At 40.3% G+C, this 23,809-nt stretch overlaps 1 protein-coding gene across 7 annotated transcripts; it reads left to right on the forward strand.

Annotated features, from left to right (window-relative positions):
- Positions 1 to 94: 94 nt before the first annotated feature.
- Positions 95 to 23,698, forward strand: PUS7 (pseudouridine synthase 7). 7 transcript variants are annotated; one of them, XM_050323887.1, is made up of 19 exons: positions 95 to 174; positions 1,149 to 1,302; positions 2,837 to 2,915; positions 3,563 to 3,938; positions 5,735 to 5,831; positions 5,951 to 6,052; positions 6,917 to 7,061; positions 9,034 to 9,051; positions 11,385 to 11,496; positions 12,762 to 12,839; positions 14,484 to 14,612; positions 14,834 to 14,959; positions 15,258 to 15,319; positions 15,741 to 15,901; positions 16,753 to 16,879; positions 17,589 to 17,690; positions 21,003 to 21,132; positions 22,185 to 22,276; positions 22,956 to 23,698. In XM_050323887.1, exons 4-19 carry the CDS (start codon positions 3,592 to 3,594, stop codon positions 23,090 to 23,092), a joined length of 1,965 nt encoding a protein of 654 aa, XP_050179844.1. In that variant the 5' UTR covers positions 95 to 174; positions 1,149 to 1,302; positions 2,837 to 2,915; positions 3,563 to 3,591; the 3' UTR covers positions 23,093 to 23,698. The 7 variants fall into 7 exon arrangements, with proteins under 7 accessions (XP_050179844.1, XP_050179847.1, XP_050179843.1 ...); XM_050323886.1 differs by lacking the exon at positions 95 to 174 and adding an exon at positions 971 to 988; XM_050323891.1 differs by lacking the exon at positions 95 to 174 and adding an exon at positions 972 to 988 and having other exon boundaries at positions 5,735 to 5,819.
- Positions 23,699 to 23,809: the final 111 nt, after the last annotated feature.

Consider the following 23,809-nt stretch of genomic DNA (forward strand, 5'->3'; position numbering starts at 1 on the left):
GCTCCGCGCACCCCGCGGGGCGGCGGGGCGGGCGCAGGCTGGGGCCGCCTCCGCACACGCTGAGCCGGGGCGGGCTCGTCCCCGCCGCCTCCGCCTCCCTTCTTCCCTCCCTCCCTCCCTCGCTCCCTCCCCGCCGCGCTGACGCCCGGCCCGTCCTCCCGAGCCGGCGTGCGGGTAAGTGGCTCCCCCTCCGCGGCTCCTGCCTGGCGGCGGGCGGAGCCGCGCCCTCCCCCGGCAGCCGCGGCCGCGCAGGGCTCCGCGGCGGGGCCGCCTGCCCGCTCCCGGCCCCGGGGCAACTTCGCCCCGGCTTGTGCCGGGCTTTCCCCGGGCGGGTGCCGGGACCCCGCGGCAGCGCTTGCTCCTGCTCCGACCCTCTCCCTGCCCCGGCCCTGCCCCGGCGCTGGCAGCGGCTCTTCCGGCGCGGCGCCCCGAGCGCTGCTGCGGCCCGGCCCGGCCCGGCCCGCGGGGCTCCGGCTGCCCTCCCTGCCCGCTGCCCCCGCCCCGAGGGTTGGCCTTCGGGCGCTGTTGCTGCTGCATCATCGCGCCCTCGCTCCGGTCGCCTTTTAATCCCACGTGCCTCATGAGGAGCCAGCTCCGTGCCCAGCGCTGGCGTGCTCCGGCTCTGTTATTTAGTGTGTCCCCCCCGCCCGCCGTGCCTGCCTGGCAGGTACCACACCACTCCCGACTGGAGAGGAGAATCAAGCCTTTTGATTTGTAGTAGTAAATTCAGCTTCTGCTAAAACATTGAAATTACTGTGGAGTTGCTGTTTATGCAGATTTTGGCTTTTGTGGAAACACCTGTTTGTTGGGAAAAGGACCGAGGCAGCTGAGCAGCTGTCAGAAAATAATATGTGCCTCTCAGCAGCGATCTGCACAAGCGAGGCTGTGTGTGCCCCGCTCACTTCAACTTGCTCCTTCAAATAATTATCCTGCAGAAATTATCCCAGATGATGGCCGCCGTTTGGCACAGGATAGTACTTTGTAGTATGTGAGTCATTGCTCTGCTGTGAGAATAGTCTGCATGTGACAGTTATGTGGAATATTTGTGCCCAACATTGAATTCATCTAACAGTTTGTACAATTCAATAACTAGATATTGCAGTTTTATTTTAGAAACATGAGATTTCTCTTGTTACTACATTTGGCAGGTGTCTCAGAGGATTTCACTGTGCCGAATGATTTCACTGTTTTGTTCGCCATGTGAAGACGTTCACAAGCCATCTAGAAGCATTTTCCACTTCAGTGCTTTTTAACCCGGGCTCTGTAGGTCTCAGTACACAGGAGAAGAATCTGGGAATGATGGTGAATTGCTTCTCTTGGCTATGATTTTATTTTTTGTTCCTTTTTAAAGAATGATTTTATGCACTTTTGGTTTTATTTGTGGATACACTAAAATTGGTGCTTTCAGCTTGAAGGTACACTGATTTGCTAATTGTTTTGCTTTCTTTTCTGTGTGTCTTGTCACTCGTCAGGCCATACATACACTAATTTTTATAAGTCTCCTTTCCCTTTTGTTCATTTATTTGTGTAGCATCCATTTTCAGTTCCTTATTTGAGCAAAACATTTCAGGTGTTTCTGAAGCAGTTACTTCTCGCTCTTTACCCTAAGTTTGTGATCTCCACAATGGAAAGTCCAGGCCATGAAGTCAGCAGTGGCCAACAGCTTACTGGTATAAATTAGTTACCAACCCAGCGCATGCTGATTATCAAGTTAGTAATGGGTCTTCCTTTAAGAACATACCACTTAAAATTAAATAGAATATGCTGTCTAGTGGCTGGACAAATAATACAAGATGATGTGTGTAGCTCTGAAATACTGCTTTGTGCCTAGATTAATTTCTCAGTAACAGCTGAATCCTGTTAATTTAGAAACTTGGCTGTTATGGGCAAAACTGACTTGACACAGGGAAAATTTAATTTATTGCTTGGTAGCATAAACTTTTAATTGCCAATTGGCTAGTGAGATACAAAGAAAACCACCACTTAAACAAACACCTAGGGAGAACTCCTTAACTCCTCAGGTTAAGCTCTGAACCAGTGGTAGTGCCAGAGGTTGGGGTTGGTACATGGAAGTTTCTTTCTACTGCTTATTCCTTTCCCCTTTCTTCCCATGAGGGCTTCTCCATAAGCATGTCCCTATTGCAGTGTAGGCACCTCCACTCCACCTCCACTGCTGCAGTCCCGTCAGGGGTGTCCTGGCTCCGGTGTGGAGAACCTCCTTCCAGGAGTGCATCTCCAACCCCAGCGGTTGTCCCCTTCCCCATGCTTCCCTGTGTCTTTTTTAGCACACTGTCATGCGCCTTCTCCTGCGCTTTCTTTTGCATTTCTGCCACTGGCAGATCCTCCCTTTCTTGAATAAGCTGGAGCAGAGGCATCATGTGCTAGTCTGATGAGTGGGAGGATGGCAAGTGGTGGGTTTATGGCTCCAGATGGAACTGGCACATCAGCACAGGGCAGTTGATGGCCTCCTTCCCTGTAACCAAATCCTGCACTTTATCCCCAGTACAGCCGGTGTTCCAGTTGGACGATGCTGAAGAAAGGTCCTGTCCTTGCCTAATTAGTTGGAATTCCAACTTCCTTTCATAAACATAGAAATAAACCCAAAGTTCTCTCCTCTAGCTTGCTAAGAAGTAATAATGTGTTGTGTCACTAGGTTGGTAGCACTTCACCATTGTATTTGTTACTAACAAGTCCATCTGAGTAGCTGTGTGGAACTGCTGATACCTGGGTCAGGGACAGCTGGTTTCTGTCATGATCACATTCATGCATGTTTTCATAGTCTATTTTATTTTTTTGACTAAAACGTTCTCAGAGTTAATTTTCCTCTGTTTTTCAGATCTGAAGGTGCTAGTTCTGCTGATACAAAGGTGGCAGCTCAAGTTGCCAGGGAAGAATTAGAACTTTGTTCCACCAGCGTGAGTAGTCATGTTCTTCTTAGAGATCATTTCACTTTTGTTTGTTCCACTTATTAAATGATTTTGGTATCTCATTCCTCTTATCTTTTGGGCTGAATTGTTGCCACCTTGAGTTCCCTGTGGCATTGTATGTGTTGGAAGAACATAGAAAAGGAAGCGATGAGATTTCAGATTTGAGGGAATCGAGCCATCCTCTCTCAGTCCTTGCAAGATGGAATCTTGATAGAAAACGGAATAATTGAGAATAGTCATGTTTAACAGAAGGCTTGGTAACAAAATGTTTCTTGAGCACTACACTGCTTTGACAGCAGAGCCTGTGTATGCACAGGACAGGATGCAGCTGTGGTAAGGGCTGGCAGGAGTGACAGTGGTGGTAAATGGTCAGTGCAGAACTGAATCCTGCTCTGCTGCAGCCCAGCATGCATGGTGCCTTGGGTGGGTATTAAGACCCCATCTCCCTTCTCTCTTCCCAGGTACATATTGCTTCTAGCTCTTCAGAATATTTACTTGATGTTTAACTTAAAAATGCAGAAAGTTACGTAGTTTTCCTGAACCACTGCAGTGGGCAGAGTCCTTGGAGTGAAGGGATTATGTATTGATACTGCTCTTAAGCAGACAAGAAATAAACCATTCTTCTTCCTCCTCAGGGCTTTCTATCGTACACTGTGCCTTAAACATGGAAACTGTAGAAACGAATAGTGTATCCTTGAAACGTCCTCGCTCTGAGGATGATGTGGCTAATGCAGATGAAATCAAAAGACAGAAGATTTTGGAGAAGTCTGAGACAGAGAATGACTCTGGGCAGAATATTGAGACTGTAACACAACCACCTGAGGACATGAAAAATGAAATAATTCCCAATGAGGAAAGTGAGGAGCAGGAAGAAGAACTAGAGGACAGCGATGAAGATGGAGATCCAGAGAGCTTTGCAGACATGATGAAGCATGGGCTGACCGAAAGCGATGTTGGCATAACTAAATTTGTTAGCTCTCATAAAGGGTTTTCTGGAATCTTAAAGGAGAGGTAACTCTTTGTCTTGTTATGAGTTGTAATTCCTTGTGTAATGCAGCTGTAGTTCTCCATTTTCCTTTTCTGATTCGCAGGATGCAACTGGATTATGTGTGGCCACTAGAGAGGTTCATTACTTTTTGTCTAGTGCTGCAACTGAAAGAAAGGTTTAATTTGGGACTTTCTGGATTGCGGGTTGCTTTCGTTTATTTTCCTGTCAAATGGAGCTCTGAAGAAGGAAGCTGGTTATGAATAGAAATACATGATTACACTGACCTTTACTGTTTGCCTGGCGCTCTGGCGGCAGCATACAGCATACATAAATCCTTATGCAGTACACCCACCTTTTGTACCACTCCTCAGTGCTGATGATACAAGATGCACTGGAGAACAGCATCGAAACCATCCCTCTTCAGTTGTTATTTGCTTTGCCCTGACTGTTTTGTGCTAATGTCTTTAAACATGTTTTTTGCTAAATGGTCATTAGGCTTTAAATTATTGTCTGATCAGTTCTAACGTAATTTGGAAAACATAAAAGGGAATTCTGTAATTCAGGGTGCAGAAGTTGTTATATATATTATATATATATATTTTTATATATATTTAGTAAGATATTTGGGGTTTAGTAGCTTTTTTTTTTATGAAGCTTCTAGGTTTTTTAAATTAAAGAATATCTTTGAATAAAACAGAATGCAAATACAAAAACTCACTGAAGTGGGAATCACTGTTTCCCTGACTAGTCTGAAAAGTCCCCGTTTTTAAATACTGGCTTAATATATAGATCATTTTACATAATAAAATGCTATGTACATATTATGTACATATGTAATCTTTATGTATGGAGCATTAAGCAGCTAGCATAATCCTTCACTAGGGAACACAGTCTGAATCTTCTTCTGGGAAATCTGCCAATTTTGATTGGCCAAAGGTAGCCGGATGGTAGAAAATTCGTGGGCTTGTGGTTATTTTTTGATCCTAGTTTATAACACCTATTATTAAATCAGTCCTGGCATTTTTATGGTACTAGTCACTAGTATGTCTAGACAGCTACAGAGAATAAGAGAGAGGACACATAACACTCCTCAGGAAAGAATTCTACCAATATGATGTACGGCTGCACAGAGGGATGGCAAATTGTTGCTTGGAGAAGGTACAGTAGAAATATTCCCATGATGAACTTCCATTCATCTTTCAACATTCATAGAATAAGAATGGTTTTCTTTTTCTTTTTTCCATTGCAAACAAATGCTGCTGTTTTTATTACAGGATATAAATGACTCGATCAAAAATGTCCAGTTCTGTGTTGCTGTCATAGAGAATGCAGACTAACTTTATTTGAATGATGTTCTCTATAACTGAATATATGAACAAAGATGAATTTGTCCTGCATCCTTAGAGTGACAAAAAAGTGGCATTTTATCCTCCAGGTTATTTGAAGCAATGGAGTTAATGCGTTCATGTTCACACTGTGGCAATGCAGTAGAGTCTTAATTGTCAGTAATGACTGGGATTGAGGATATGCATTACTGATCTCTACATGGTAGTGAGAAAATGACTCAGAATAATTACAGCAGGTGTTTTGTGATCTGCAAAGAAATCTGCTGTGTTTAGATATGTGTTCTCAGGGTCTTCTGAGGGGTGGGAATAGGTACTGCTTTCCCATGGTTTAAGTTTCTTTTATGTGAATTGACTTATGTGAATTCAGAATTCTTCAGTGGATTCTGCTAAGAAACAGCTTCTTGGGAAAGAACGTCATGTGATGTGGGGTTTTAATTTTTATTACAAATGTAATGCATTTTTCTTCCTATCAGATACTCGGACTTTGTTGTCCATGAAATAGGCAAGGATGGACGTGTGAGCCATTTAGACGACTTTTCTGTTCCAGTGGATGATGAGGTAAATTTTGAGGTAAAGATTTGGTAGTGGTTATGCTTCTTAAAGCTCCTTGAGCAAGAACATTAAAACACAGAAAGTTGTTCCATGAGAGTTATTGGATGTTTGTTTTTTTCCTCCTGAATATGCATTAGGACCCATCAGAAGAAACATTTGCAGTTTTGTCAGATGAAGATAAGCAGCGTTTAGAGGAACTCCAGCTTTTTAAGAATAAGGAAACTAGTGTTGCCATAGAGGTAAAATTAATAAATGATATGAAGTTTGGAGGTGGGGCAGAGGGAGTATGAGAGAGGGAGTGAGTGGAAGGTCTGTGCTTTCTAGTGCATGTAATCTATAAGAGCAGTTTGAACAGGATGCAGGAGGCAATTCCAAACTCTTTACAGTTTAGGGTTTAATTCTGTAAAGTCTTACAGATTTTGGTGGTATTGAACACAGAACTTAAATGCAGTTTTTTTTAATTCCTGCTTGCAACATTTTGGTTTTCTGTCTAGTGTTGTTTTATAAAATGACAAGGTTTAAATAAAACATCCATCCTGATGAAACACTATTTTCAAGGCCAGTGTTTAGTGATTTAATAGAAAAGAAGATAAATATGGTCTTCTGTAACAAGAAAGATAAGAAGGTACAAAATGAAATTAAAACCTTGGTATTTTTAAACATCCAAATTATTCCATGTACTTAAAGAAAAACGGTTGAGCTAAATTTGGGACACAAAGATGAGTAAGATTAGATGTGGTAGTTTCAAGTAAGCATTCATACATGAAATAATCTTATCTAGCTAATTTTTTTTTCCTTTAAAGCATATAGAAAAAAATTGTTTTGCCAGAGTTTTCTTTAGAAGAGGGAATTTTATTAAGTGCAGAAGACGGGAATAAATCTTGAGAATTTTCTTATGTGAGTGTTGAAACCGAAGTTTGCAACAGAGTTATTTATTATTTTTCAAACTAATTTTAAGTAGGCCAGACTTTTAAAAGCATACCTATTCAGTATTTATTGTTATTTGGTAGGTTTTCTTTAAGCATGCAAAATTTAACTCCAAGAGAATCCCTCCCCTTTTGTATTAATTTCTTTGGTTTCTGCATCTATGTGTGTTAACACAGGTAGTTGAAGACACCAAAGAAAAAAGAACAGTCATCCACCAGGCTGTTAAGTCCTTGTTTCCAGGACTGGAGACTAAAACAGAAGATAGAGATGGAAAGAAATACATTATTGCTTATCACGCTGCTGGGAAAAAAGCACTGGCAAGTGAGTTTCAGTGTCACAGCAGTTGGGTAAAGTAAATGCTAAAATTATCCTGAAACTAAGAATTGTTAGTAAGTACTTCAAGTGGAACATACCTTCTAATGTAGTCTGGTGTTGCTTTTTCCTTGTTGCAACCGATGCTGTGCATCTAAAATAACTAGGAACACAAGAAATGTTTCAAATTTAAATTTCTACTTGTTTTTCTTTCCAAATGATGATCTAGTACAACCATGTCAGAAGTGAGAACATGTCCTGCTATTTCAGTGGGAATAGGCAAAACAGGGGCTTTATTTTCAGTATTTTGTGAACTTAGCTTTCATGAACTTACCTGGATGTGTAAGTTTGCAGTGTGGGAGTACAAGGTTGTAGTTGGAATGTGTACATTACACTGACGGTGTAATCTTGGCTGTCTTGAAAATTCATGACAAAATTCTCAATGACTTGAATAGAGACAAGCACCTATTTGTTTTCCCAAAGTTATAGTTTTATATAAAAATAGTGTATTTACCATGATCTCTAAGACTACTTCTGTTTTCAAGGCTGATTGCATTTGCAGAAATACAACTTTATTCATTATAAATCACATTTACTCTTTTGGAGTAGTCAAAGTAACGAAGGATTTTCAAAATGAAGTATTATCCACCTTAATCTTACAAATACTGTTTTGGTTACTGGGAATAAATTAATGTGTTCTACATTTTTTAATGTTACTACTAATTTGTTGCTATTGTAAGTTTAAAGGATTATCTACATGCAGAATGGTGCACATTTAACAAAAGGCACTAAGGTTTGTTTTAAATTGGTTGCATTCCTGTGTCATTTCAACCTATTACAAATGACAGTATGTAAACCTAATCCTTTGATTTTAAAGATAAAGGAGAAAGGATAAGGACATAGAAAAAATTAAAATTGGAAACATCATCCTCTCCATATTCAATTGAATTTTTTTTTTTAAGGCTTATTCTGTGCAAATATGGGAATGTTGTACTTTTATGGGTCCAGTTATAATGTGTTTGTGTCTTATTTAACCATGTTTAGAAAATGTGTATGTTTGCATGCTTTATGCATGGAGTATGTATACTTACCAGCACAAAATTCTGCTAAGCCAGTTTTGTTCTGTTGGTTTGTAACGATTTTACCTCCACCTTTTCCTTCTGTTGCTTCTATTCTTTAACCATTGTTACAGTCAAGTGGTTGTTGTTAAGCTGACCAGTCTGATTTAAGAGGTGTATGAAAGAATTCAAGTATTTGAAATATGCTGAAAAAGAGTGTAGTGGTGTGTCTCTAGGATTAAAATGTTATCTGGAGCACCATCTTGTGATGCAGAGAAGCATCATCTATCTGAACCTGCATTCCTGAACTGTGATGCTGGAGGCACCTGTGCATGTTGGTGGAGATGTGTGCAGCTTCAGTGAGTGTGTGTAAATGTTTATGGATGTAAGACTGAAGAGTGCAAGCCCTTTTTAGCCAGAGTTATATTTATCTTTTGTGTGTACATAGCCACAAATATGTCTTAGTTCTGAGTGGGCTCCCCAGGCAAGAAGTATTTCAGAAGTGTAGAATTTTCAAATATTAGCTGAGATACCTGATTACTTTTGTTGATAATGTAAAAGGTTCCCAAACAAGTTTCCTAAAATGTAAAATCAGAAGCTGCTTGGTGTCTATAGTAAGTTTACACCCAAAATACTTAAAATACTTTCTTAATAAGTTGTCAGTAAACTGTTGTTTCATCATTGTCCACAAATTAAGTTTGTTGCATCTCCGATTGAAGCTTTCCATATGTTCAGTGTTTCCCTCTGCACGATTCCATTGCATAACTGTCTAAATTGCTGTCATCCTCACCTAACTACGGATGTTCCCTGAAGCATAAATAATCCCATAACCATAAACCTGCATGTTCACCTCTAAAAACCCTTTGACAGTCTAAAAATTAAATGCTACTCTTTTGTGCTCTTTATGCTCTGCATTGGGACAGAGGTCAGAACTGCAACAGGTAAGAGATGTTGACATTTCATGCTAACAAAAATGAAATGCCAACCATTATGACCTCCTAAATAGCAACAGGGCTGGCCAAAATAGTGACAATTCCTTAAAAATCCCTACACAAAAATAATGCTTAAAATTCCCTGAAAGTGCCAAGCATTTGGCTTGTTCTACCTCTTTTTCCTAGTGCAGTATAGGCAGTAGTCATTTGTTGCAGAGAAAGTCTGCCAGTAATAAGGGATGTGAATTACCAGTTTTAACAGTACTGTTTGACAACTGTGGTAAATTTTCCATAGATTTCAGTAAGCCAGGCCTTTGCCCTTCAGCCTATATTTCGGACACTGCTGTATGCCTTTATACAACTTTAAAAGTATATATCATACATCTTGATATTAAAAAGGAGCTTCTAGCCCTCAGGTTTCAGCAACAGGTTTGGAAAAAGGGCTTGGAAATACAGTTCTACTGTCAAAAATGTAACATGACTCTGAAGCACAGCAATAAGGACTGCAAACTGTCCCGCTGGTCCATCTACCCAGTTGAATACTTTGAGGTATTGGATGAAGGAATGGTTACATATCAGGACTGTAGCTGCAGCCTCTGTTGGATAGGCACGTGGCTGTGATGCCCAAAGCATGAGGAGCCCATTGGTATGCACAATATCTATAGAATCCTGGTAGTCTAGACCAGATTAGGGCTCACTTTTATAAGTGTGTTGAAATGACCATGTGATGATGAATTCAAAGAATGATTCCAGCTGGAGAAGGCTTTCCCTGTGAATTGAGCTCAGTCTTTCCTCTCTTCCCTTCTAATCGCCAAGAGCTTCATGGAGGAGGACCTTGCTCTTCCAGCTGAATGCAGGTTTCATTGATAGTGTTTAAGAGCAGTGGTGGCTCAGAAGGAGAGACCAGCAGAAGTGTGAGGTCTCTTAACTGGTTTTGGACCATACTGCTCAGTTTAGGACCTAGGAAACTTTGCTTAGAAACTGATGGTGTGAGGCAAGTGGTACAGTAATTGTAACTGATTGAAAACTCTACGAATAGTACTTTACACTACAGCATCCAAAATTATTGTTGCTGAAGTGTGTGAATGGATGCCAGCTTTTCAAAAAAAAACAAAAAAAAAAAAGGAAAAGGAAGAATTAAACATATTTACTGTCTGTGGGAGATATCTGGGTTTTATCAAACTAATGTGAACAAAAAGAGCAAAATTTCTCAAGAAGTTCCTTCCTGCCTTGGTGTTTATATATTGAAATAGGGCTTTCTTTTTCATTTAGCTTTTGCTGTTTTGAAAGATGCTTGTAACCTTTTTGTACAAAACCAGGAAAGTCTGCCTTGTGGTTGCCAAGAGATAAGGGACTTCTTATTTAAAACAAAACGGATTCTTAGTTTGTTCTTATAAAGCAAAGAACTGATAAAGCACCTCAAAACTGGTTGCTAAACTTGTGTAGAATCAGTCCCCCTTCCCAGTAATGCGCTGGCAGCAAGCGTGGGTAGAGCCCTTCTCAAATCTTCATTTGCGAAGCCTAGCCACGATGATTGTAAAAGGAAGGTTTTATCTCTGGAGGCTTTTATGTGCAACAAAAGCTTGACAAATCATCGACAGTTTTCTTCTCTGGAAAGTGCCAAATAATTGCACAGAATTGTACATCAGCTGTTAGTCTGTGGGAGCTGAAGTTATCTCACCCTCCGGCCTTCTCTAGGCACGGCATAGTATCAGCCTTGTTAGTGCATCTCTTGTGCCAGATCTCTCTCTCCTGGAGGATTTAAAAAAAACCAAAGCACCCTAAAGTAATCTTTTGAGTGTACTTTTTCTTTTGCTTTTGTAGAGGTACGATTCATGCTTCTGTGTGACACACAGAAAAAGTCCTGCAGAAATTAAGAATACATCCATACTATAAATAATAATTGCAGTCTTCCTACAAACAGGCTTCCAGTGGTCCTCAACTAATAATTATAGAAGGCACTAGATGAAATGTGGAGTGGCTGCTACTGCTGAAAATCAGTGTAATGATAATGTTTTTAAGAAATTTAATCAGGTGATATGGCAGTTAAATGACTAGGGTGTATTTTTAGATAATTTCATGACAAAGGAAGTGTTGCTGTTTCATTCAGGATTTTCTAGGTGACAGAACTGATTAAAGAGAAGTTTACAGCCCACTGGAAGGGGAGGTATTTTTCATTGTGCTTTACAGCTTTTGCTGTCAGTAATTAACTCTTTTCATTTTTTTTTAAAGCAGATGGAAATTAACAGAAATTGACTCTTGCATATTTGTTTTAAATGTAGCTGCAGTGGCAAATATATTAATTCTTTTTAAAATTTACGTTAACTTTTTTGCTTTTAAAGATCCAAGAAAACACTCTTGGCCAAAATCTAGGGGAAGCTACTGCCACTTTGTACTGTACAAGGAGAACAAGGACACTATGGATGCCATTAACGTTCTGTCCAAATTTTTAAGGTAAGGCTGATGTTTCTGCCAGCCTGGCAGCCCTGTATGTTTGATGTTACTGTAAATGTTATGCTTCAGAATTATGTAAGAGCAACACAAGTGATTGCTATTGCCTAATTTGTAGACAGTGTTTAAAATAAAAAGTTATTTTAGAATGTCAGATTTGAAACTGAAAGGTTTTGTAGGGAGGTGAGAATGGAATAAAGTGAGCCTAAGAATTTTAAAAGACTACTCGGCTGCTTCAGTGAAAAAAGCCCACAATTGACGTTGGCTGATCTGAGAGAGGCTTGGCAGCTCAAAACCTCAATATGTGTAACTTGAATTAAAAGCCATTTTTTTCCCAGTTTGTGAATATATGCAAGTATGTTATGAACCTGTCAGATATCGTTGTGATAATATGCTGATCAGTTCCTAAGCAGTTACACTTGATAAACTGTTGTTCTGTGTATTAATTTCTCCATGGCAACACAGGCTTAGTTCCTTTCACCCCATCAAGTGCAGAAACAAAAAGATTGGCCAAGGCGTGACATGAACACAGTGAATTGCAGAGGAAGGGCAGTTTTAAAATTGGGTCAGTTCAGTGATCTACTGGTAGGGAAACTTCTCCACTCCTCTTCTTCTCTTCTGTTGACCCCTTCCTGTCCAAAAATAAATGTTTGTAATCTAGATTATAACTGTTATGATACTTAGTGTTTGTATTTGAGAACAGAATGACAGGATTATAGTTAAGTGGTAAACTGTGTGTAATGGCAATCCTGCTACCCCCTGGTGCCCATAGCAGGAATAACTGGAGATACTCCCTGTGTAACACAGGCTGTAAAGTCCAAAGTGAAAAAGAAATTTTCCTCTCAAGGAAAGAAATTGATCAAATTTTAAATTAACTTCTCATACTCTCACATAATGGGAAGGCATGGTAATCAAACAGAACTGTTGTTTGAAGTTTAGAGGAGAAGTGGACATGAATATTTTTTAGTGAAGTTGGTGGTGGCTGTGCATTTGTACATTTAATGTATATAAAGAATTACTTCAGAGCTCACATTTTGAAAGCACTGTTGTGGTAAAAGTGAATTTGTCTACATATAATTAAAACTGAAGTTTCCCTTTGTTTCATGTACTCATGGATGAGACTAGAAAATGTCACACATCTGGGGTTCTGGTGAATGTAGGTATATTTTTATTATAGAAGATTAATAATTCAAGGTAATTATGCTGAAAATTTTGTTTGATCTGTTGCTGTTTTAATATACATAATATCTGTTACTGTTGCTTTTAAGAGTGAAGCCAAACATATTTTCCTACATGGGAACTAAAGATAAAAGGGCTATAACAGTTCAAGAGATCGCTGTTCTCAGGTAAGTAAAGGTATACTCTGCAGTGTGTGCACTGCTGCTGTGGCAGCTTGGATGTCTTGCTGAATACCTTAAAGACTCAGTGAACAAATGGCAGATTCAGGTCCTGATCTTGTAAAGCACAGGTGTTAATGAAGATGCCATAATTCTTTTTTTGTTCCATGGCGATCATCAGTATTTTCTGAGTCATGGGCTGGATATGTGTATTTGCTGAAGCAATGGGACACATTGCCTACGTGCTCTCATGCTGCATGGAGCCCATGCAACAGCAGAAAAGCAGAACGACATGGTGAAAATTACCTCCCATTTCCTTCCTGACTTTTGTTTCCCCCTTTCTCCAGCTGGAATCCTATTTTCTTTCTCACTGAACTCTCTGAACAGCTCCAGAGAAGGCTAAATCACTGCCTTTGCTCATCTGTGAGTAGCCAGAAGGGCAGAAAATTAGGAGGAATTTTTCCTGCCTAAACCTATTCCTTTAAGTCACCTACTAAGAGAAAATAAAATTTATGTTTTCGTATTCCAAGGTAACTATATGGTTTCTGGACACTTTAAATTAGTGTTACATCCATAACTGAGAATGACAGGTGTCTCCCAGTCATATATTACAATATAAGTTTAGCAAGTTGGAGCATTCTGCCTGCACTACTATTCACAACGTTTTGAAAACCACATTCAAGTGAGGAATTCCATGGTTTGAGCTCCAAAGGTTTGATCAAATCCTTGTTAAAAGGAGGGAATCCACTACTTAACTGTTGATATATTTCCTCCCAGTGTTTTGTACGTGCATACATTTGCACATGTAAAAGGAAATACTGATCTGTGAATCATGAGAAGCCCCTGATCCTTGTTGCTGCAAGGCAGGTCTGCAAAGTGCTGACAGATAACCAAACCTGTGGTGTAGCCATCTCAGGTGCTGTTCTGTTTACTTTTTCACATGATCACTTTAAATGTTGTGCCCGAGAGCTCCAGCGTGTTGCAAGCGTGGACTGGCTGATGTGTGGTGTCCGTTCAGTAGTGCCACAGCACCCGACTCTCCCGAACAGGACAGGAGACATTGCCAGCTAATCCACCCCCTCTGAGCTGAGTATGCTGGCCATGCTAGTTCATAAATTTTAGCAGAAGAGTCCAAGAGCAGCTCAGTGATGCAAAGAACAGGATATGCTTCCAAAAATACTAGCAACAAAAGCAACGGATATCGGTGACAGATTGGATTCCATGTTCCTTCATCTGCATTAAGTGTACACAGTGGCTAATTTTACTTAACTCTGTGTTGATGACTGAGCTAACTGGAGCTGATACTGTGCTAACACTATTCATGGAGCAGTTAATCAGATAAAGCAGAGTTCAGCTTGTGGAGTGCACTATATGTTGATATTGCAACATACTTCTTTTGGAGTTCATGTTGTAACATAGATGTGAAAAGACAGTGCTAACAGTCTTTGCAATGGTATAAATTTTCTCTTGTATGAGTAGCCTTAAGAATTACCTGCTATTTTCTTTCAGCTATTTAGTTAAAATATTTTTAAAAGGCAGCAGTAGAAAATTGGGGAAACAGGGCTCGCTGCTTTTTGTTTTGTAATGCTGGCATTTCTATATTTATCTGCTTTTCTAGACATAGGTGCATCACTGTTTTCTGTTTCTTTTTAGAATCACTGCTCAAAGACTTGCTCATTTGAATAAATGTTTGATGAACTTCAAATTAGGAAATTTCAGTTACAAGAACCATCCACTGAAATTAGGAGAATTGCAAGGGAACCATTTCACTGTTGTTCTCAGGTAACGTTAGTATGTTTTAAGACAGGTCTGTTAAAATTTCTTTTCTTTAAATAGGTAAGAGATACCAGTAAACTTGGGTTGCAAAACAGAAGTCTTATTGGCAGGAGTCTGTTGAATTTGATATATGCTATGTAATATTGATGTTAAGCTTTAATATTATGATCATCACAAAATAGCACATGCTCTTAATAATCTGTCTTTAACCTTTTTTTTAATACTAGAAACATAACAGGAACTGATGACCAGATAGAGCAAGCAATGCACTCTCTCAGGGAAATTGGATTTATTAATTATTACGGAATGCAAAGATTTGGAACCACAGCTGTTCCTACTTATCAAATTGGCAGGTATGTGTTGCTTTCATTCCCCCCCTTCTATGTTTTTTAAATTTTATTCTTATCCTTATCCCTGTGTAACTTAATGTATTTTTGGGAACATTTTTCTGGCATATTGCACATACCAGTTTTAATTTTAGATTCAAGAAAGATCTGGTTTCTGAACATGTTTCAGCAGTTATCTTGCATAAGAGCACTACTTTTAACATTGCATGTCTGAACACTAATACTTTTTTTTTTTATAAGTTGGCTAAATCCCTTTAAAATATGTTTAGTTGGATCTTAATACACTTTCCTGTTTGAATCTTAGAGCTATCCTACAGAACAATTGGAATGAAGTAATGGATTTGATATTAAAACCACGACCAGGAGGTAAGGACTGAAAAATGATACATCAAGTATTTCTGCCTTTTCTCCTCCAAGAATTGTATATTCAGGGAAAACACTTTTAGATTTTGATCCTTTAATTTGAAAGGACATTTGTGAGGACAGCTTTGCACCTGCTAAACTTGAGACAGTTTAGCAATGGAGAAGCAATCTTCAGACTTTGCCTTTGTGCTTATCTTTCCTTGCTGTGCAGTTTCTTGCAGTGGGGGTGAAAAGGGACCTGAATACTTACAGAGTCTGCTCAGACTCCATGTGAAGCCTTCCAAGCTCAAGTGTTCTATGATTCTGTTCATTTCTGTAATTACCATGACTGAAACTTTAATTTTTCAACTGCTTTAACAAAAGCTGAGATGGATGCTTTTTTGCTGTGTAGTTAAAATATTTTTATTTTACATCCTCATTCTAGCTGAAAAGGGATACTTAGTAAAATGCAGAGAGGAATGGGCAAAGACTAAAGATCCAGCAGCTGCCCTCAAGAAACTACCTGTAAAAAGGTGCGTGGAAGGGCAGCTTCTACGTGGACTCTTAAAGTATGGAATGAAGAACATAATCTCTGCATTTGGCATAGTGAGTGTAAAAGTGCTGGGGGGTATTTACCTGAATAAACATTCTTTTGATGGTCTCATGATGAATCTGAAATACTCAGAGATGCTTGATGAATGCAAAGTTAAGTTTAAAATCCTGCCTTTTTGGTTGCAGTACTGCTGCTGGTAACTGATGACATCTGCAATTAACATATGCATTTGCAACATATATAACAATCTTCCTGGTATGTTGGAAGCAATACAGTTATACTTAGTAACCTTATACTTAGTAAATGTATAATACAGGTCTGAGAACCGTGCAAAAGTTGAGTTTCAGTGTTTTTCTGTTGCTTTAAAAGTATAAATCAAACTGATTCTGGGCTAATGAATCAGCCTGGTATAGAGGTGATGGATTCACTTGACATTTTCAAGTGCTATGGTCAAAATCAAGTCTTTGGAGAAAATACCCCATCACCAGCAAACTACTGGGCCCATTGTAGGAGACAAGGAATAATGTCTTGTTTATGAAAATAGTTAGAATAACACTGGCCTTTCACAGCTGTAACGTTCACTTAAGATTTCAGGAGGCTGAGTATGAATTGGGTGTTTTATAATAGCCCCATGTGTTTGATCAGCTGTTGAATAATAAAAAATAGTTGTTTTTTTTCTAAATTTAAGCACAATTCTTTTTTGTTCAGATTTCAAATGTATAAAAGCATTATTTTTTTCACATACACTTTTCCCAAATAATGAACAAAAATCGAATCTGTATACCAAGAAATTGTGCTAATCTTGTTGCTGGATAAGGTTAACATTTCAAATATATGCCTTTTTGCTTATGATTGTGAAAAAAAAATCTTTCTAGTGTTTAACTTTTTTTTTCTTTGCTTCTAGATACCAAGAAATAATCGTTTAATGTATATTCATAGCTACCAGAGTTATGTGTGGAATAATATGGTGAGCAAGAGAATAGAAGAATATGGGCTTAGAGCTGTCCCAGGAGATCTCATACTTAAAGGAGGTAAAATCAGACAAAGCCAGTGATGCTGTCTGGTTCAGATTTCCTAGGAAAACAAGGCACATAGCTGTTCATATCTCTCTCACCCATTTTGGCCCAGTGATACCTGAATCTATTGGCCTTTTTTAGTCAAATTTTGCAAGGAATTGGAAGTTAGGTATTGCACTTCCATGAACTGTTGGTTTGGTCGTTTTTCCAAATAATTGGATAGGGAGGAGAGACTATGGAGAACTGATTATTCTCAAGAATGACCTCAAACCTCAAACCAAACTTCATAGTTAAGCTATGAAGAACTGTGAAATGTTGTTATGAATGTTTTAACCATAAAAGCTTTTGATTGCATTAGTATCTTATAAAGCAGAAGCTCCACTCAGTCAAAACTTTCTTCACTTGGATTTGCTCTGACACTTCCCACAGTATTTCTCCTTTATGTATGCCTAATGCCTGTAAGGGGTCTGTTCCTCTTGCAGTCCTTACTTCATTCAGATTTAAGTCACTGGAAGCCAGGCTGTGATTCTGTCACTAACTGTGACAGCCTTGAAGGCTGTTACTTCTTTTCTTGGAAATGTTGTCTATTAAGTGGAGATAAAACACAATAGTTATCCCTCTCAGAGTAAGTTTGTTTGAATCAAAAGGTTTGTTTTAAATTTAGCTAATGTTAACTGTCGCAGACGTCCATACTGGTAACTTCGTTTTTCTGTCCTGCCTGTAGCCACAGCTGTTCATATTGAAGAAGGAGATGTTGATAACTACACTATTCACGATGTAGTGATGCCATTGCCTGGATTTGATGTTATTTATCCAAAGCATAAAAGTAAGTCTGACTGCTAACTGATTTATTTACTTGGAAAATGTAAGTCTGCTTTAAGATTGTTTATATCTAATCTTCCTTTAAAAAATAACCTTGGTGACCATTAAAACAATATCCTATTTCAGATCTCTGATACATTACTGTAAGCCTTTTGTTGCTGCCAGGTCGATATGTTTAGTCTCCTTCCCACTGGGAATCCCTGATGACTGTCAGCAGAGTTGCTCCCTAGTCTGTACCACTGCAAGGACTTAATCAGACTCAGGTACAGGACTTTGTCCTTACTCAGTTTTATGAGGTTCCTCCTGGCCCATTCCTCTAGCACGCCTAGGTCCCTCTGAAGGGCAGTCCTGTTCTTGCATGTATCAAATGGCAGAAGAACTCTCCAAGCCGCTCTCCATCATTTACCAACAGTCCTGGCTCTCTGGGGAGGTCCCAGACGATTGGAAGTTGGCGGTCACGTCAATCCACAAAAAGGGCTGCAAGGAGGACCTGGGAAACTACAGACCTGTCAGCCTGACCTCAGTGCCTGGCAAGGTTATGGAGCAGATCATCCTGAGTGCAATCCACAACAGCTACAGGATGGACCAGGGATCAGACCCACCCAGCACAGGTTTAGGAGGGGCAGGTCCTGTCTGACCAACCTGATCTCCTTTTACGATCAGGTGACTCACCTGGTGGATGAGGGGAAGGCTGTGGATGTGTCTGTCTGGACTTCAGCAAAGCCTTTGACACTGTCTCCCATAATATGCTCCTGGAAAAGCTGGCAGCCCATGGCTTGGACAGGGGCACTCTGTGCCAGGTTAAGAACTGGCTGGAGGGCTGGGCCCAGAGAGTGCTGGTGAACGGAGCTGCATCCAGCTGGCAGCCGGTCACCAGTGGTGTCCCCCAGGGATCAGTGCTGGGCCCAGTCCTGTTTAACATCTTTATCAGTGATCTAGATGAGGGGATTGAGTCCATCATCAGCAAATTTGCAGACGACACCAAGTTGGGAGGGAGTGTCGACTGGAAGGCAGAAGGGCTCCACAGAAGGACCCGGATAGGCTGGAGAGTTGGGCTGATTCCAATGGGATGAAGTTCAACAAGGCCAAGTGTCGGGCCCTGCACTTTGGCCACAACAACCCCTGCAGCGCTACAGGCTGGGCACAGAGTGGCTGGAGAGCAGCCAGGTGGAAAGGGATCTGGGAGTTTGGATTGACAGGAAGCTGAACATGAGCCAGCAGTGTGCCCAGGTGGCCAAGAAGGTCAATGGCATCCTGGCCTGGATCAAGAACAGTGTGGCCAGCACGAGCAGGGAAGTGATCCTTCCCCTGTACTCAGCACTGGTGAGGCCACACCTGGAGTATTGTGTCCAGTTCTGGGCCCCTCAGTTCAGGAAGGATATTGAGGTGCTGGAGCAGGTCCAGAGAAGAGCAACCAGGCTGGTGAAGGGAATTGAGCACAAGTCCTGTGAGGAGAGGCTGAGGGAGCTGGGGTTGTTTAGTCTGGAGAAGAGGAGGCTCAGGGGTGACCTCATCACTCTCTACAACTCCCTGAGAGGAGGTTGTAGCCAGATGGGGGTTGGTCTCTTCTCCCAGGCAATCAGCAGTAGTACATGGGGGCACGGGCTTAAGCTCTGCCAGGGGAGGTTTAGGTTGGATATTAGAAGGAAGTTCTTTACAGAGAGAGTAATCAAGCATTGGAATGGCCTGCCCAGAGAGGTGGTGGATTCACCATTCCTGGAAGTTTTTAAGATGAGGCTGGATGTGGCACTGAGTGCCATGATCTAGTAATCACAGTGGGGCTGGATCAAGGGTTGGACTTGATGATCTCAGAGGTCTCTTCCAACCCAGTTAATTCTATGATTCTATTCTATGATTCTATGAAATACCATCCCAGCTTGGCTTTGTCCACAGACTTGTTGGGGTGAATTCCAGCTCCTCTCCACATATGCTGATAACGATGTTTAACAGGCCATATTCCAGTTCCTTGAGGAACTCTGCTTGTAAGTAGAGCTTACACCAGTGGTGACTGTCTTTGACTTGATGAGCCAGACAGTTCTTACCCACACAGCAGTCTATTCACTGTAACATTCTAATCTTGGACACAAGGATTAGAAAATGTTGGGAAAATGTTGACAGCCTTGCTAAAGGCAAGTCACTGCTCTCCCTTCATTCATAGGTGTAGTCATTTCATCATAGAAGGCGGTAAGTTTGGTGGGGTTTTTTTTGTTTTTTCCTTCCTTTATTAAAACCACAATCAGTGTGTGCCCAGAGGGAATTAGTTCCATTATTTTTGCCAGGGACCAGAGTGAGTCTGCCTGGTTTGTAATTCCCTAGATCATCCTCCCTGCTTTTTGTGAAGCTGGGTGCAACACTTGGTTTTCTGCAGTTGCCTGGGACCTCCCCAGATGTCTCTATTATCTTTCACAGATATTAGAGAAAAGGTTTACCATGACATGAGCCAGCTCTCTCAGCCTACACCTTCTCCCACTACCAGTAGTCCCTCTCCTTCTTGAACCTTGCCTCTAGAAAGAGAGGCCTGGGAGACCTTGCTGATCAAGGCTGAGGCAAAAGCACCACTGAGACCATCAGCCTTATGTCTGTCACTAGACCAGCTGCCCCTGTTAGCAGCAGGACAACATTCTCCTTGTTGTCTTCTTTCATTCCTTGTGTTGCAGCTTAACTCATGTTGCTCTTGATGTGTGTTGCTGATTTCAACTCCAGCTGAGCTTTGGCTTTCCTAACACCAATCCCTGTGTGCCTGGACAACGTTGGTATATTCCTTCTTTGTAGCTGGATCTAGGTTTCAGCTACTGTATGTATCCTTATATAGGTTAGTTCTGAGTTCCCTGGTTAGCCAAACCAGTCTCCCAGTATGTTTTCCTCAATATTGAGTTGAACTGCTCTTGTGTTTGGTTGTCAGATTGTCAACTCAATGCACTCTGCTGCTTTTTCAAAGGGAGAGTAACAGGTAGTCTGGCCCTTTATTTATTTCCTTTTTTTCCCATAGACCTGAGATTAGTCTTGTTACAGTCTAGGTACTTGTAAAGCACGCATGAGATGGCAATAAAGTGTCAATAAAATACTTTGTAAATTTTGTTTTCAGCTGAAATTTTAATTTGATAAGGTGTTTTCTTCATTATTGCCTCTACTAATAAGGGTGCAGAAGTAAACATTGTAGGTAATAAGATTTGCATTAATTTTAAACTTCTGTGTAACATTTACCCCATATATGCTGAAAACTACTAAATGCAAGGGAAGGAATGACCCATGAAAACAGGGTATTTCAACTGTCCACATTATGTTCTGTCCTATTAAATACTTTCCTCTCTTGCAGTTGGCGAGGCCTACAGGGAAATGCTCATAGCTGACAATCTTGATATCAACAACATGAGACATAAGATCAGAGATTACTCACTTTCTGGAGCATACAGAAAGATTATCATTCGACCTCAGAATGTCAATTGGTGAGTAGGAGGGTAAAGGAAATTACGCTTGAATTGACAGCATAGAGCTTATGTGAGATGACTAAGTACAGAAAACCATGAGACTGTTCCACGGGACATTTGTATAAAGGAAGCATAGCTAGGGAGGAATCTCTCTGCATTTCCCTCATGTTTTAATGCAGTTGAAGTTGAACTATACTCTTATTTCTTCCTTGGTCCTCTGGTTCTGTGATAGATATTAAGAGGTCTATCTAGCTGTTCACTCCTTGCAAGGGCTTGCCTGAACACTTCATAGATAATTATTTATGTTGAAATGATGATAGATAATATTCCAAACAGGGTTCTTTTTTGTAATCTTGCTGTGAGAAAGTTTGTCTTCAATTACCTATCAATCAGAAAGATTTGTATCACTTAAACTTACTTAAATCACTGTTGTTAGAGATACAACCTAGTTGTCACATGGCAACTGAATAAATACCTTTTAAATGGGTACAAATGTGCAGAAAGATTTGATCACAGATGCATAGGAAAAAATATAGAGGGTTTAGGAGGGAGATCAACAATACAAATTTTTATACACTTGAAACATCAGTGCTAATGAAAATAAAGCTTATCTATGTCCCAGTTATATTTTGAGCCTCATCGTTACGTATGGAATAGGGACGTATAGAAAAATTCCATACCTATGGAATTTCTGTTAAATGAATGGCAGAATGTGTTTAAGCCCTTTCTAGGTGTAGATGACTGTATTTAAAGGCTTCACTTCTCTTTAAGTTCTCACAGTGTTGACACCATTCTTCCCTTGTTGTATAGTTGGAAATCCTGACAGCCCACAAGGGAAAACAGATGAGTTATGCAAAGAAACTTCTTGCTAATTTTTGTTTTTTTAATAATCTTCATCAAACAGAGGTGTCTTCTACATAAAGCTTTACTAATTATTGTGCCATAAATGCCAACTCCATTTCAGTTTTAACTGCCAAATTGGAATAATAATAAATAGTATTATTATAATAAATATACATTTATATATGTTATCCAAAATAATAATAATAAATCTTATGTGTATTATAAAGGGATGTTGTTGCATATGATGATCCCAAAATCCCATTATTTACTACGGATTTGGATAAACTGGAAGGAAAACCATTACCAGTTCTCCCTACAGGTAAGTTGAAAACCATTACCAGTTCTCCCTAACTTGTTTTACAAGTTTGCAAAACAGGAGTTTGATCTGGCTGTTGCTTTCAACTGCTACATATTGAAAGCTCTTTTAAGGAAGAGCTTTCATTTAACTAGACTGTTAAGCAGTGGCATTAACGATCTCCAAAGCCAGGTGTCTAAATAAGGACCCTTATTTCCAAGGGTGCAAGCCATTCTTCCAGCAGTTTGTAGTATTGACTGTTACATTTTCTTATCGGCATCTGTAAAATCAAGGAAATGCTGAGCAGTGAATGTTTGCAACTAGCAAAGATGGAATTAAGCCACAAATTGTCTGTACAGTTGAGCTTGTATTATTTGTGCAGAACACAAGAGATATTCAGATACTTAAGTCTGGTCAGAAAGTGTTTTGACACTGCTTTCCAGAAAAGTGAAGAGAGGCTAGGCATACAGTACTGAAAGAACAAATGTTTTCTTTTAAAAAGAAGAAAACTCTTATGTTATAAAGAAGTTGCTTTATGAAATTTCGCTGTGGACTGTAAATAGGAATGTGAGGATGGTGGTTGTTCTGCTTCATGGGTTGGGGGGCTTGGTTGTGTCCGGTTTAGATGGCTTCCAGAATAAGCATTGCATATGCCCTTAACAACTTTTTCTTGCTTTGTGTCTTCTCTTACACCTTATGATAGATGGTAAATTCAGGGCACTAAAGATGGAGTTCTCCCTTCCCCCATCAACTTACGCTACCATGGCGATTCGGGAAGTTTTGAAAATGGACACAAGCATAAAGAACCAGACACAACTGAATACTACCTGGTTGCGCTGAATGAACTGCAAAATGACTTAACTTTAACACACATAAAGCGATTTCTTATTTACATATTCTGTACAAATCTTTAAAGAATGACAGTAAGAAATTTGTATTTTTTTAAGTTTTTTTAGTGCTAGCATTTAACTTCAGTAGTCATTTGCAAGATGGTGGCTGTAATATAATATAGATCTTAGTGAATGGTGCTTTTTACTGAATGAGTAAGTTGCTTGAGCTGTAACATGGGTGCATCTTCAGAAATGGGCTTTTAATAGCATCAGACCTGGAAGAATGTTTAGCTTGCTTGCTTTTGGCGAGCACTGAATGTTTTAATCAGTTTGGCACACCCCGAAGTCTCTCCAAATACACCGAATTACAGCCGAGGAAGATGAATTACAACAAAATGAAGGTACTGATGAACACGCGTATCGCAGGAATCTTTGCTGGTAGCACTTGCACTGAACGCGATAGAGGATTCTGTTAGCGAGGCTTTTTGCGTGCTTGCAAAGGTGCGTACAGCTGTTTTAAATGAGTCGGGACTTCTCATCGAGGAAATACTTGTATTTCCCGGCGCATACCTGTACCGAAGAACAGGTACAGAGAATAAATTACCCTGAAAGCCTGGGCGTGTGTCAGCGAGTGCCTCCTTTGCGGCTCCCCCTCCCTCCCTGCCCTCTGCTTCCCTCACGGCCCCGGCCGCGGGGTGCGCCTGCGCACTGGCCCCGTGCGGCGCTG

The sequence above is a fragment of the Myiozetetes cayanensis genome, unplaced genomic scaffold, assembly GCF_022539395.1.
Source record: "Myiozetetes cayanensis isolate MyiCay16 unplaced genomic scaffold, myiCay2020 scf3, whole genome shotgun sequence".
NCBI classification, from domain to species: domain Eukaryota; kingdom Metazoa; phylum Chordata; class Aves; order Passeriformes; family Tyrannidae; genus Myiozetetes; species Myiozetetes cayanensis.

Coding starts and splice junctions, on each gene's coding strand:
- PUS7 (XM_050323887.1), top strand. CDS start 3,592: ATGGAAACTGTAGAAACGAATAGTGTATCCTTGAAACGTCCTCGCTCT. Junction 15,902..16,752: donor TAATCTCTGCATTTGGCATA/GTGAGTGTAAAA, acceptor CTTTGCTTCTAG/ATACCAAGAAATAATCGTTT. Junction 17,691..21,002: donor TATTTATCCAAAGCATAAAA/GTAAGTCTGACT, acceptor CCTCTCTTGCAG/TTGGCGAGGCCTACAGGGAA.